Source organism: Carettochelys insculpta, chromosome 3 (assembly GCF_033958435.1).
Source record: "Carettochelys insculpta isolate YL-2023 chromosome 3, ASM3395843v1, whole genome shotgun sequence".
NCBI lineage: Eukaryota > Metazoa > Chordata > Testudines > Carettochelyidae > Carettochelys > Carettochelys insculpta.
Window position 1 is genome coordinate 140,302,751 of NC_134139.1, and position 15,085 is coordinate 140,317,835.

The following is a 15,085-nucleotide window of genomic DNA, read 5'->3' on the forward strand; positions in this document are numbered from 1 at the left end:
AATTTAAGATGGAAAATGATCTTAGATGAACTGCAACAAGAAAGCTTGATTTTCATCTGATATATTGATGTGTCTTAAGACAACTATTAGATCATAATGACTTAAGCAGCTATACAGTAGATACAAGGTAAGAGCACAGGAGCACTCTAGTTGACCTCTGGACACATACTGCAAATACAAAGAAAAACCACACAGACCACATGCAACCACAGATACTTGCCAGCAACTATTTAGGAGAATCTGGGGGTAATGCTGAGGAGTGCAGGCTGTGCTTGCACCATGCTAATCCAAGTCAATATTATCACTCAGTAGCTCACAAGCGATTTAATTCACCCCCAAAACAAAACTGCATATTTATGTATGAAATTGCATAGCCAATTTAATTTGGCTGTAACATTTTCCATTTGAAAAACAACATTGTGCATACAAATCCAAAAACTTAAGTATGATCCTACACCATGCTGTATATGGAAAGTGTCTAAATAATATTAGCTAGTTTGGTAGAGTCCCGTATTTCCTTTCGTACACTTTTTTAAATGGACTAATCCATTCTGTTGTATGTCCCAGCTAATATGTTCAGGGGATGCAGCACTCAGTTCTTTCACTTATGAAATTAACCTGGATGGATGATCTTCATTTACCTTGAACATTCCTTTGTACTTAACCAAAGTTTTCCTTCAATTTTCCACACTTTTGCTTCCCACTCAAGCAATAAGTATCGGACAAATATAGAAAATACACACAAACCCCAAAATCTGGGTGTTCCTGATGCAGGAACACCTGCGGTTTGGACCAAGGAAGGGGAAGGAGGAAGCAGCTCTGTGTTTTCCAGCTAGGGGAAAAGCAACACAGTGAATTGCTGGTCTGGAAGCTTTTTTCCCCCACCATTTCCAAGCAGTGATGGGTGGTGCCTGGTAGGGGGACAGAGCCATGTGAACACGCATGAGTGTGGCACCAAGTAAGTGCCCCCCTCCCATCTGTGTCCTCCCTCCCTCCCTCCCAGGCCCTGCACCCACACACCCAAGGTGTGCTCCTGCACCCTCCCTCCCACATTCCACCCCCAGCACTCTCCATGGTCCAGAAAATTCCATAATCCAATATACCCTATTTCCTGGGGTTGCTGGATTAAAGAAGTTCAAGCGTACCACAAAATGTTGTTAAATATATCATTTATGTAGCTTCATAAATCACCTTACTCACATCTATTTCCCCATTTTAAAAGAAAATAAATGTATTTTTATACAACATAATAAATAGAAAATGTTATAAATTAGAGATGCAAATGCAGCAATGTGTTCGGAAATTATGATACACCACAGGCACACCATTTCTTTAAGGCTGTTCTTAGAAGCCCAAGCATCTTTGGATTACAGCAAAATGCACATTAAGAGGGAGTAATTAGAGTGGGTCCCACACAGTCAATGATCCCTCATTCCAATTGTTAGCCTTATAAAAAGAGTGCACAGCTGCAGTGAAGTTCATGCACTGACCTGGTTCTTTTCATGGACAGAACAGAAAGCACTGAGGAGTACCCTAATGATGGGCAAGTGATTATAGCGAGCAGCAACGTGCAAACAGCTATCTCCTGCCTGCAAACAGAAACAAAGCTCTAAGCATGTAGTCACAATAGAAGAGAGACTGCTTGTCAGGGTGTTTGGGGATGAAATAAGGTATTTAACACTAAACTGGAGATGTGATGGATAACACAGAAGCATATCTATTAAACTGTTTTTTGTTTCAACACTGCCTTCTTGCATGTGTATGTTAGATGAGTTGGTCTGTATTTATAAATTATGACTGCTCTTCTGAAACTACCACACCCCTGCCATGAACTTTTTATTGTACTGTAATATAATGAAAATAGGAGGAATCTGCCCTACAAAAGGGTCACCACTATACACATACAATTCACGAAGTTCTTGGACATGATCTGGAAATTCTATAATGAAGGCAAATCCCAAAGTTTCAAGCACGTAGACTACTGTGCTCTTTTGCAGGCTTTTTTTAAAATTTAAAATGAATGTACATCTAGTTCCAATTTTTATGTTTTGTGCATGTGTTATGCCAGATCCCCAAAAAAGGCAGAAAAGACATTTGAAAACTCTGTGAAAGTCTTTGTTTTAATAGGCCCCCACTGTGTGTATGTGCCCCAATAGAGGAATGTCTCTGAAGAGCTTCCTTGGACTCCAACAGAATGCTGTAAGATTTCTACTTTCAACCACAGAGGAAGGCTCCTCCTGCAGAATTCTGTTACAATATTCAGATGACGCCATTCTAGATCTTCTAAATGGGCAACCAAGGATAGCTTGAATTCAAGTACATGTAACAGTAAAAAACTACATACACATTTTTCTGTTCCCCTTCCCCATCAAAACTGTTATAAGCACTAACCCATTAGTCATTTTGTTGTATTTTTTCCCCAGTGCTCATAAAAAAGAAAGGCTCAGTTTGGTATTTTGAAAGTAATATTTCCACAAGCTGAAATAGAAAAATAAATTTTTTGAACTTACATTATTTTTGAGATCTGCTCGAGATCCTCCAAGTAACAAAACACGAGTACTTTGGGAATGGCTATTTTGGCAGGCCAAGTGCAGAGGTGTGTTACCTGCCTTAGAAAAGAGACAGAAAAATACAAAAGCCATCTTTAGAAAACTGTAAAGTCCAAAAACAAAGCAAGCAACCTCCGCAACCTCATCTCAATACACATGTGTCTCGGTGCAGGATTTAAAATTTATAAAACATTAAATGACTTCTGATCAGTCACCTATGAAAAGTGAATTTGTAAGCTTGTTCCAGGCCACAATCACAGAAGGTACCCTAAAATGTTGTTGGTTTTCTCAGCAACAAACAAGCAATGGATTGAATGGTCCTGAAGACAGAGCTACCCTCTTTGCCATAGTACACTGCAGAGGCAGGTATTGGGAGTTTAGGGATGTTTGCACTGTCACTGCCAGTGTTCAGGGAGCGAACAGGAGAGCCTGCCACCTCCAGTATAATCCAGCATCTGTTTTAAGCGTCAAATTCAATGAGTACTTTTAAAATGCCTAATTTAAATAAATAAAACTCTCCACTACATAGTATCCTCAGTACGTAGCCCCTCTTTTATATCTGGTAATTACGTTAGCTAGATGATGCTTTATTTTCCTATAATTTTCCCAAGACAATGAGATTAATTTGTTGCAATCATCTAAAATTTAACATTTTGAATTTAAATCGTAACTATAAAACAAAAGATCTATTAAAAAAAATCTCTTCTCAGACTCAAAGCAGATTCTCTTCTTATCAGTTTCTCACTCCAAACCAGGCAAAGCAGGTGCATCTTATGGCACCATGTCCCACTATTTCCACTCTATTAGGATAGTTAAGGCAATCTGCATGACAGTCTGCAAGCAGAAATAGGAAAATAACCTGGTGAGTTACTAAGTGTCCAGAGAAAAGCAAAGATGTGTTTTGTTAGGGGTAGGAGTACTCATGTGGAAGAATTCACGTGTTTATTTTTCTAAAGGGCTGAGGCTTTTGTAACTGCAATTTTACAGTTGTGGTTCCTTTGAACTGCTGGCTCATTTAATAGTTTTATAGACTTGTTTACTGAAATTGTAAGTAATCTTCCTTTAAAATGCTCCAAGATGAAATAACTATAGTAGTTCTAAATTCCTGTTGCCTGTACGCCCATATAGTGATGTCCATGCAATCTGGCTGCTCAACTGGCTGAACATTCCAAACCCTAATTTAGCATATATTGTATATAGCTCCTTGCTGTTTTTCAGATTATTCCATTAGTCTTTTGACTAGTTGGGAGAAAAATGTCTCTAGGGGATTTCATTCTGAACTTAGTAAAATTGTTTATGCCATGGTCTATTGCACCCATTTAGAGTACAGTTTTAAAGTTCCCCATTGGTATTCTATTTTTGCATTTCAGAGTATCTTGTTTGCAATTCTGGGTTATTTTTCAGTTCTTCTGAATTGCTCATAAAATATTATAATATAAAGAGAGAGACATGAGTTTCTCCCACATTTTTCACAAGATTCAATCCTAGTACAGTAAGAGATTGCATTACCCAGTGGAAGACAATGGATAATGTATAACAAAAGATATACTGTTTTCCTTCTTTTGTGGTTTATGCGTTCATTTGACTGTGTAATTTCTAATACATTGGATTTTAATGCTATTTCCCTACTAGTTCAATTAATATTAATTTTAATCATGGCCATCACAATGAATGCACTCAGTATAAATTAGGACACAATAAAGATTCCATGATAATTGCAGTGTTCTTCAGCCATAATTAATGTATTGTCATTCAAAATATTACTGATCTCATCCTGTGGCGACTGTCAACAGACCATATTTCTTAAAGTTTGTGATGGAATCATTCAGGCGTAATTAACTCAAAGAGCATGAGAACTGGACCACAACCTGCTGAGAAATGCCATCACCAGAAAACCCCACCAATGAGAAAAAGCCATTTTGCATCTGCACTAAAAGCTCTTTTTACATGCATCTCACCTTGTTTCTGGCAAGAACATTAGCTCCTGCTTTAACGAGCAGTTTGGCCGACTGACTAAATCCATGCCAGCATGCTTCATGAAGCGCTGTATTCCCATCCTGAAGAGCACATGCACAAAAGCAGCAGTTTAGGGTGTTGTGTCCAAACATACAGAAAATGTTATATTCAGTATGTAGGTGCTGGAACGCCTGCAGGCATTAGAAGTAATTTCTCTCCACTTGTTATCTAATTCTGTTGGGGATAGGCATCTGTATGCTGCACCTAGGCTTAAACAACTTCCATGGACATCCTCCAACCTTCTAGCCTCCCTGCCTCTATATCACCAACCCCTGAGTTCCTAACTAAACATATTATACTGATAGATGTGTGCAATATGTCCACCATTGCTTTCCGCTGGTTAGAATTAGACTTGTTCGTGTGGATCTGATTGACTTGTCTCCTAGTGGCTGTTGCAGAAAGATTTTAAGTCCCAGAGACAGTGACAGCTAATCAAGAATTGTCCTTTAGCTCAAATGTTAGTGACCTTTACTTGGAACAAAAGGGCACGGAAACAGGACCAAGTAGACTTAGACCACCCCCAACAGGTGTTTGTGCAATCTGTTCTTAATAGATGCAAATTTCACAACCTCCTTTGGAACCTTGTTCCAAAATTTAGCTACCTTTGCAGTTAGAAAAATCTTCCTAAAAGGAAACCTAAATCTCCCTTGCTGCATATTAAGTCCATTACTACTTCTCCTACCTTCATTACAGATAGAGAACAAATTGATCACTACTATTTCTATAACAGCCCTTAAAATATCTGAAGGACTACTACCAGCTTTCCTCACCCCAGTTTTCTTTACAGAAGACCAAACATGTCCAATTTTTTTAACCTTTCCTCATAGGTCAGGGTTTCTAAATATTATGTATTTTTCTTGTTCTCGATACTCACTCCATATCTTTCTTAAGATATATCACACAGAACTGGACACAGTACACCAGGTGAGACTTCACCAGTGCTGAGTAGAGTAGAACTGTTATCTCCCACTTCTTACATACAGCACTCCTGTTAATACACCCCAGAAGGATTTTAGCTCTCTATTTATTTATTTGCAAAGGGCTCGTACTCACTGTTGACTTATACTCCCTTTCTGATCCACTATAACTCCTAGGTTCCTTTCAGGGAGTACTGCTGCCTAGCCAATTACTCTTCATTTTGTAGTAGTTTTTTTTTCATTTTTGTGTGTAATACTTCGCACTTGTTTTTATTTAATTTCATCTTGTTGAATTCTGACCAATTCTCAGATTTGTTAGGGCTGTTTTGAATTCTAATCTTGTCCTCCAAAAGGCTTTCAACCCTTCCCAGCTTGGTGTCATCTGCAAATTTTATAAGCACACTGTCTTCTTCATTATCCAAGTCATTAATGAAATATTAATTAGTACTGGCCCCACAACTGGCCCTTGCGGCACTTAGAGACTCTCTCAGAGTCTGGCTGCAATCCATTTATAATTACTCTTATCATTTGTACATCCACATATAGGCTATGTCTACACTAGAGGGCTTTGCCAACAAAACCAATATTTTGCTGACTAAACCCATGGAGCATCCAGATTCCCAAGACATACTGTTGACAATAAATCAACAGAACACAGCACTTTTGTTAAAAGTTGTACCCTGCTTGCCACAAGGAATAAAGCTTCTGTTGACAGAGCTGTCAGCAGAAAGCTGATCTGGACATTCTGGGGGGCCCCCGTTGACAGACCGGCCTTCTGGGACACCAGACAACACGGTCTGCTGTGCTTGCCATTGGCCATTTTGCTAGTAAAGCAGTCAGGCAGTCTGGCTGTCCTCTCTTGACATAGCAGATCGCTGTTGTGATCTACTTGGCAGGTTGGCCACAGTCTGGGGACTGAAGTTTTGTTGAAAGATATCTTCCAACACAAACTTCAATCAAAAACTCCCTCTAATCTAGACATAGCCATAGCAATTTCATCTAGAACACATTTCCTTAGTTTGCTTACAAGAATGCCATGTGGGACTGGGACGAAAACCTTACTAAAATCAAGATATATCACATGTACTTCCTCCAACCTCCACTAAGCCAGTAATTCTGCCAGAGAAGGAAATAGGTTAGTTTGGCATTATCTGTTCCAGAGAAATCCATACTGGCTATTCCTAAATGCTATTAGCCTCTGGGTGCTTTCAAACTGATTAACAATTTTGTCCAGTATCTTTCCAGGTATCAAAGTTAGGCTGACTGGTTTGTAATTCCTTAGCTCCTCTTTGTTCCCATTTTTAATGTTAGCTATGTTTGTTCTACTCCATTCCGCTGGGACCTCAGATGTCCTCCATGAGTTCTCAAAGATAATCACTAAGGCTATGTGTAGATGGTGGGTGCTATTTTGGGATACAAAGGTATCCCACAATAGCTGGCCACATCTATGCAACAAGCTCGTTGTCTCAAAACAGTTTTTTAGGTAATGAGAACACTATTCTGGACATGGATGCCTCTAAATAGGGCTTTATTTTGAGGTTAGGGCACCATCTAGACATATACTGATGGTACTGAGATTGCCTCAGCTATTTCCTTAAGTACTTTAGAACAAATTTCACCAGGCCTGTTATCTTGAATACATACAATTTATCTCAATATGCTTTAACCCGTTTGCTTTCCTTCCCCATATGTACATGGCAATGGGTTTTACACTGTGCATAGTTAAGAAATGCAATGAATTCTCACCAGGATGGGAGGGGGTGTGTGTGAAAAGGGTACCCAAATACCACCCCAGAGAGGGGTAAGGGTTCTGCCAGACCTTTTTCTTTCATTTTGGTGCTAGGTCTGCAGAGAAACCAAGGATGTTCAAGATCTGGGGACCTCTTAGAGGTGGCTAATTCAGCAAACTTCATGGAAAGCTTTTGCTTTACAGTTTTGGGTGTTTCCCTCAAAAATATATATCCTAGAACTCTGCTTCTGAGCTATGGAGAGAGATTGGGGGGGGGGGGGAGAGAGAGAGAGAGTGTGTGTGTATATGTGTTAGAAAAGTTCTGATAGTTAATATTTGCTTTTATTAGCAGTCCTATCTAAAATTGGATTAAATAAAATCTGAAGTGGCATATGAACTTTCAGTTATAGAGCTACTTAGCGCATATTCTCTCTGCAGTCTGAAGCACTTCTGAGAGAATCAATAATGCAGCACTATACTATGTATTATTGCACACAGGGTGCTATTTAATTCAATCCTTTATCACCACAGTGTCCATTGCATTCGCCACTCGCCACATATGGTGAACAGGACACCACGGTACGGTGACCCAGGCTCTGGAGCCACATGCAGCACTTAGAGCCTTTAAATGCGGCTCCTCTTAGAGCCACATGTGGGGAGTGCCATGTGCCCACTCTGTGCATGCGCCCCACCACTGGGTGGGAGAAGCACATGGCAGCGGCAGCCCCAGCAATGACCCTGGCTCTGGCGAGTTGCTGGCATTGATTAAGAATTGGGGGGGGGTGCCTGGCTCTGGGGGAGGAGAAGGGCATTTACTGGGGGGGCTGAGAGTGCTTGGGTCTGGGCGGAGAGTATTTATTTAGAGCAGGGTGGGGGGCTGTGGCAAATATGGAAGGATGATAACCACAAGTGTGGCAATCTCTGAATTCCTATTGGAGAGCACTGCTCTATCTGATCAGTCTAGAAATATACAGGGAAGTCAATCTGATCTGATCGGGTGGTGTTATGTTATGTTGCCAAGCAACAAGTTCATCACTTTTCATTGCCTGATCTGGCCACATATGTATCAGTTAGTTGGGCAGTACCATCTCCGATTGTATCAAGTAAATCACTTCCAGGTGCAAATGACAAAGAATCACAGAATCATAGGACTGGAAGAAACCTCGAGAAGTCAATGATTCCCTACATAAATAACACTTGGCGGGGTGGGGGTGTCACTCTGTTGTGATATCAATATGATTCCTTCATAGCCATTCAGTTCATATCTTTGCAGACAGACAGACAAACAACTCTGCTAAACCTCCATGGGACTAATTAAGTGCCTATCATTCTCCCATTGACTCAAGTTCTCCAACAAAATGAGATGATAAAAAACAAGCAATCCTGTAGTACCTTAAAGACTAACAAATTGATTTATTAGGTAATGAGTTTTCGTGGTAAGATCCATTTCTTTAAGTCTGCAAATGTGAAGAAGTGAGTCTTACCCACGAAAGCTCAACACCTAATAAATACATTCGTTAGTCTTTAAGGCGCTACAGGACTGCTTCATTTTTGTGGCTACCCCTCTGAGAATGAGATGAGTTAGGGCAGTCAACAGGAGACCCAGGAGTTGACCCAGTGCAATGTGGACCCTGCAGTAAGTAGACCTAAGCTTCGTCGATTTGAGGTATACTACTAACCTAACTCAAATTGTGTCTTTTAGATACAACTTGCCCCTGTAGCGTAGCCCTGCCCTCAGTAGCACTGCACACTGCTTCAGTCCCAATACATTTTCTTTGAAGCCCGTGGTCTTTATCCTATTGCCAGCAATCAGCACCATGAGGCGAAAGTCAGTCTCCTGGCTCAGAGATGAACAACTTATATCAAATGTAAGTAGAACAGAAGTATGTTTCCAAAGGGAAGTGGGGTTTCTTATCTGCATAAATGTTATTAAATTCAAAGCTCTGGCTGTTTACTAGAGTACAAATTCTAAACAGCATATTTCAGAGTATGCTGACATTACAGTCCAGTGCAGTTATTACTTAACAGGACTTCTCATTACCTTGTCTTGTCTGTCCAAAGCACAACCCTCTTGAATGAGAGTTGCTATTACATCTGTGTTTCCTACAACAGTAGCCCGGTGCAAGGCCGTCTGATCACCCTGTAAAAAGAGACGATTTATTTTAATCAGTGCCTGTCCAACCTACTTTTGAATCCATAGGACTCTATCCACATGCATACTTTATACAGATGTCAAACACATGTCCGAAATACTGTAACTATATTTACATCACATACCATTCAAAAACAGGCTATTGGTGAAAACAGTACCAATAAATTATGATTATCAAGGTTTCCAAGAGTAATGGAATCAGTATATGGTTTAGACTACCGCAGACCAACAGTTTACAACCTTTTATTCTTGAAAACACCCCAAACTCATTGTTATAACTTTTCACCAGAGGACTATCCCAGATGCAATGCTGGGGTTCCTTACTGCCTGGATGTGAAATTATTATGGCACTAATAGATAGCCAGTTTAACGTATTAATTTGGGACCCATACTTCCAAGGAGCAACAATATCTGCAGGGAAGAAAAGGACATAGACTTAAGCTCTCTTGTATCTCATTACATTGGCCTTCCCAGATCTGATCTTTGTGTGTGTTTGTTTTTCTCATTCTCTGCAGCTACTTTCAGACAGTGGTATTGAAACAAATGTCGTGATCTCAGCCACACAGCAAGAAAGCGAAGACATTCCACAGTGCACCACAGTACCAGCCAGGAGATGTGGTTTAGATACCATTCAGACCCTTTTACTTCCCACACTGGGAGTCCTGTACAGTCCAGCTCAGCTAGATGGTATTTGCCAAAACACATGACTAGCATGAATGTGGAATGTGTACAGAAGGGGAAAGTATGGAGACAGCTAAATGTGACAGTCACAATAATGACTTGTATGATACAAGCCATAACTAGATACGACAGATTTTAATAGAATAATAAACATCGAACACTACCATGTTTCTCTCATACTTGAGTGCAAGTATTTAGATCCTGATAACTGGATATAACTGAATAGCTTGCTCCCACACAGAGAGACCTAGTCAACTGGTGGGACAGGAGAGCTATGAATTGCTCAAGGGGAATGTTTTATTCTAGCAAGACTGAAGATATTATTAATTTTGATGGGTAGAATCAGCACTGCCAAACCCAAGCATTCAAAAATGCCCCAACAAAGTATCAAATGGGCTTAAATACCACAAAGCTGATTTAAAAAAATTGGGGGTGGGGGGTTAACTGTATTTGTTTGCTATGTTTTGTGCCCATAGGGCTAATGTTTTCAAGCTTTTCTCCACAAGCGTGAAAGCTAGTACTATTATTTTTAAACCAGAGCTGAGATTTTCATGTATTTATACAGCACCAGGAGTTGGGGCCTTAAGAACAACAAATATCACAAGAGTTGGCAATACTGATTGTTTAAAAACAGCCTGAACTCGCCCATATTTCTTTACATTAAAGCTTAAATTTTAAAGGGTAATCAAACCCTCTAAATTAAAATAACTCTCAAAGATTGTCTCTCATTACAACTGTACAGGTGACGTACTCACTGACAACTATTATTATGTGGCAGCCACATGTTCAGGGTCGAACTGATCATCATACTTGCCACTGGGGAAGAATTTTTCACTAGGTCAGATTTGCAGAAACCCTGGGGGCGGGGGATCACCTTCCTCTGTAGCATGTGATACAGGTCACTTGCTGGTTGAACTAAACTAAATGGTAATTCTCTGTAACTTGAAGTCTTTAAACCAAGATTTGAGGACTTCAGTGACTCAGCAAGAGATGAAGAATCTATTACAGGAGTGGGTAGGTGAGGTTCAGTGGCCTGCTATGTGCAAGTGGCCAGAGTAGGTAAGTACAATTGTCTCTTCTGGCCTTAAAAATCTGTAAGAGGATTCAACAATGTCACAGAAGTCAAGGCTGCCACAGATATTGCTGATACAGCGCAATACTAATTTGAATTTATCTTATTTATCTTATCTTAAATAGAAAGAAATCCACCTATTTTCTATTGTGATTTGCCACTGTTGTAAGGGCAAAACTGTGAAAGACCAATAATAAATTATACAGCAGGACAGCATTTGCCTCTGGTGTAGGATGCTGTAAGAATTGTGGTAATTACCTATAGTTACTGCATCTTAAAGGTCTGTAACAGTTTGTAGAAGAGTTCAAATGGAAGACAAATGGCATGGACCCAGGGAAACTTTAAATAAGGACCTTCTCTTGGTACTATCTTGATTCATTTTTGTTACTTTTTTTTCTATCCTGATCCAATCACAGTAATTGCAGTTAATTAAACAGACCTTTAACATATTGGCTCTTGGGAGATAAGAGCTACTTCTGTGAACATTTCACTTTAATGAAAAAGAAACCAATAGGTGAAAAGCAGAAAGCCTCTTCATGGCTGCAGCAGCTGACCCCACTTAGTACCAAGTCATTCTCCAAGCATCCCACTCTGCCAACATGCCACATGGGCCAGCTTGCTTAGGTTGTCTCTGGTAATGGCAGCATTCTCCAAACACAGAGTACTCACTGAGCAAGGCATTGAACAATGGATCACAGAAATGTAAGTGCCACATCAGCTCAGATTTGATTTAAATTTTGTTGCCATTTAGATGGTTATCATATTCCACTCAAAGGCCTAATGAGACTAATTTTACTCACAGGTTCTCAGTCAAATCATTCACAAGACCCTTTATGTTATGAGAGACTTTTCTCTTTGCGTTATTGAGCAACTCAGGTAATCTGTTATACTGAATACATATAGGCTGTGTCTACACTACATTACCTGTCGGAAGGGGAATGAAAATATGGCTGATCAGAAATGCAAATGAGGTGATGATTTACATACCATGCACCTCATTTGCATAATGACAGCCACTTGCTGTTCCGGAAGTGCTGTTTTCAGAAAAAAACGTGGCATAGGTGGGGTTCCTTCAAAAACAAACCCCATTTTGTAAAGAAACCTTCTTCCTGAAAAATATGCAGGAGAAGGGCGTTTTCAAAAGTGGGGTTTCCTTTCAAGTGAACACGTCTACATTGCTCGTTTTTTTCCCCTGAAAACAGCACTTCTGGAAGAGCGAGTGGCTACCATTATATACATGAGGCTTGCAATATCTAAATCAGTGCCTCATTTGCATTTCTGATTAGGTGTATTTATATTCCCCTTCTGAAAGGGGAATGTAGTGTAGGCACTGCCATATTGTTTTAACCTGCATGTCCCCCCCACCCACATTTGTAGAATTCTATAAACATTATTTTCTCTTTCAGAACAGATGTCAGGATGCCTTTAAGAAGTCAACTGCAAATTTTTGGTTGCTTTATTTTACACATCAGGTTTTCTCTGCGAGCACAGAATCTGAGATTTCAAGACTGTGTAATCACTGACTCACATTTCTCTTTCTCCTTTTACAGTTTTCACATTACCTATCTCTTCCTTTTATTAAAAAAAATAGCTTTGTCTCCAAACAGCACTTGCCTTAGCCCTGCCTTTAAGAGTCCATCCTAGAATGCATTATAGGATACTGCTCTGGAGATTGAGAAAAGCAATATAGTGCATATTGATTTTGAGGATGATCAAGTATATAAATCTGAAGCAAACATTTCATGATCTTGTTTGTTAGTGACTTGCTTACAAGTGACCATTTGCAGACTGCAAGATCAGTAAAAATGGAAAAAGAGCACTCTAGTGCTATCGCACAAGTGTGATCTTCACCTACATGATGAAGAGCAGATTTGCCTGAATTGAAACACTTCACAGCTAGATTTACAAGAGGACTGAGTGTTGCATCAGCTCAGACCTGGTATACCCCTAAAAATTAGATTGACTTATCTGCATTGCTCCGGGCTGTGAAAAATGTCACGCTCTGTGCATCATTGGTCAACCTGCACACTAATGTAGGTTCAGACAGGTCAAAGGAAGAATTCTTCTGTTAACCTATAAAAATAATGAGGAATCCTGAAACACTTTACAGTCTAACAGATTTATTATGGCATAAGCTTTCATGGGTAATATGCCCTAATAAATCTGGTAGTCTGTAATGTACTACAGGACTCCTTGTTGTTTTTACAGGTACAGACTAACACAGCTATCCCCCTGAGACTTTAGTCCATTAATCTAACTGCTGCCTCACAGAGATATCAGTCAACTATATTGATGGAGAAACCCCGTGCGTCAGTGTAGAAAACATTGATATTACAGTCGCAGTGTTACAGCACTATAGCTATTATGCTGTAGCGTAAATCTGGCCTAACTTTTAGGCACTTTGTCATAGAAGCCCTGGAATGGAGGGAGGGCACAAGGGGCCATGGCCCTCCAATTTTTGAAAGTAAATGGACCTGGCCCCTAACACTTTTCAGCACAGGTCCAGAGCCCTGTCCTTCATGGAAGCTAGAGCCTGGGTTTGGTCAGAGGCCCAGTGACCCTGGGAAGCCGTGGGAGTGACAAACTCTTCACTTGCCTATGGTGGGTCACCCAAGAGGTGGGAGGCCCAGGACAGGTGAAGGGGCTGCAGCTCCCCTTAACTGTAACAGTGACTCTTACAATGGACCAGCTGTGGTTCTTCAGCCCCCAAGACCTTGCCATGTAGGCAGCTGTGGGGAGCTGCAGATCCTCCAGGGTCAAGAGGTAGTGACATGAGTGGGGCTGCTCTCATACTCTGTTACCATGAGCAGGTAGAGAAGCCTGGGTTCCCTGGCCCAGCTCCACTTTAGCTGAGGGGCAGGACCTCAGGTGGAAGAGGAGGGTCTGGGCCATGGAAAGGGTGGGGCCTCATGGTCACCTTCCACTTTCAGGAAGAATCGGTCACCCTTCCCTTGGTTATGACCGTTAGTCCACTGCTAAAACACTCAGCCAGGCTGAAGGAGAACCAAGGTCAAATCCCCAGTCTTGAATTTGGAGTCTGTCTTCTCCCAGGGGAGTGCCCTAACCACCGGGATAGAGTCAAGTCTCTCTCTTCTTCCCCTCACCCAAATATTTAGATACAGGGGAACATTTCTAAAAGGAGAGATTGAGTGAGCCCTAGGAGGTGGCAAACCCAAGCTACAAGTTCAAGTCCATGCTCCAATCAGGCAAAGTGGGGATTTAAGTCCAAGTCTTCCACATCCTGGATGCAAACTGCTTAGAGAGCATCACAGCTACCATACTGGCCCCTGAAAGCAAGATAGTCAAGGGAGTGCCTGGTTTGTGAATCCCATTAGTGCTTCAGCATGATTTAATTAAGACACTTCACTTCCTCCCTTATCTACCAGCACTTCACATTCTCTTCTTTACTGCCTCCATCACTTCTATAATCACCCTTACAGATGAAAGACCGGATATTCCCTCTGATTTCATTAGTGACCTCCTTCCACTTTATCCTGCTGTTTACATCATTCACTGTATAAATGGGTCAAATTATTTGTTTATGAACAAATTATCCTGCCATGGGACTGCTGAATTGAAAAAAAAATCAAAAGCAAGATAATCGCCTTGAGTCCTGAGACAAAACTGCTAAGTTTGAAACTTTATAACCTTTGAAATCAAAGGACGAACAGCAATGTTTCTTTAGCATAGTAAAAGTTAAAATTCAGAAAATGGTACCAGTACTACTAATAGCATATGAGTATTTTAATATTCTGAAGTATTTGAATCAGCCATACAGGGTTTCCAAGCATTTGATGTGAACTTGCTACTTCCTACCCCCTTGCTAAACTGAGAGAATCATAATGAAGTCACAATAATAAGTATTTTACTCTTGGACAACAGTGATAAAAGGCCAGAAGAAATGATCAAGGCAAGAAAGTATAAAAACGTAACTAAAAGGAATTACAGAGTCAGTCAGACCTACTGATG

At 40.5% G+C, this 15,085-nt stretch overlaps 1 protein-coding gene across 3 annotated transcripts in view; it reads right to left on the bottom strand.

Moving 5' to 3' along the window:
• Window positions 1-15,085, bottom strand: part of ANKRD6 (ankyrin repeat domain 6) — a 159,898-nt gene that overhangs the window by 9,536 nt on the left and 135,277 nt on the right. For 2 of the 3 annotated variants that reach the window (XM_074990887.1, XM_074990886.1), the window contains 4 exons: window positions 9,253-9,351; window positions 4,508-4,606; window positions 2,511-2,609; window positions 1,491-1,589 (listed from right to left, as the gene is read on the bottom strand). In XM_074990887.1, coding sequence (XP_074846988.1) covers window positions 1,491-1,589; window positions 2,511-2,609; window positions 4,508-4,606; window positions 9,253-9,351 — 396 coding nt within the window. The remainder of the gene's footprint in view (window positions 1-1,490; window positions 1,590-2,510; window positions 2,610-4,507; window positions 4,607-9,252; window positions 9,352-15,085) is intronic. The other variant, XM_074990889.1, reaches the window with a different exon arrangement.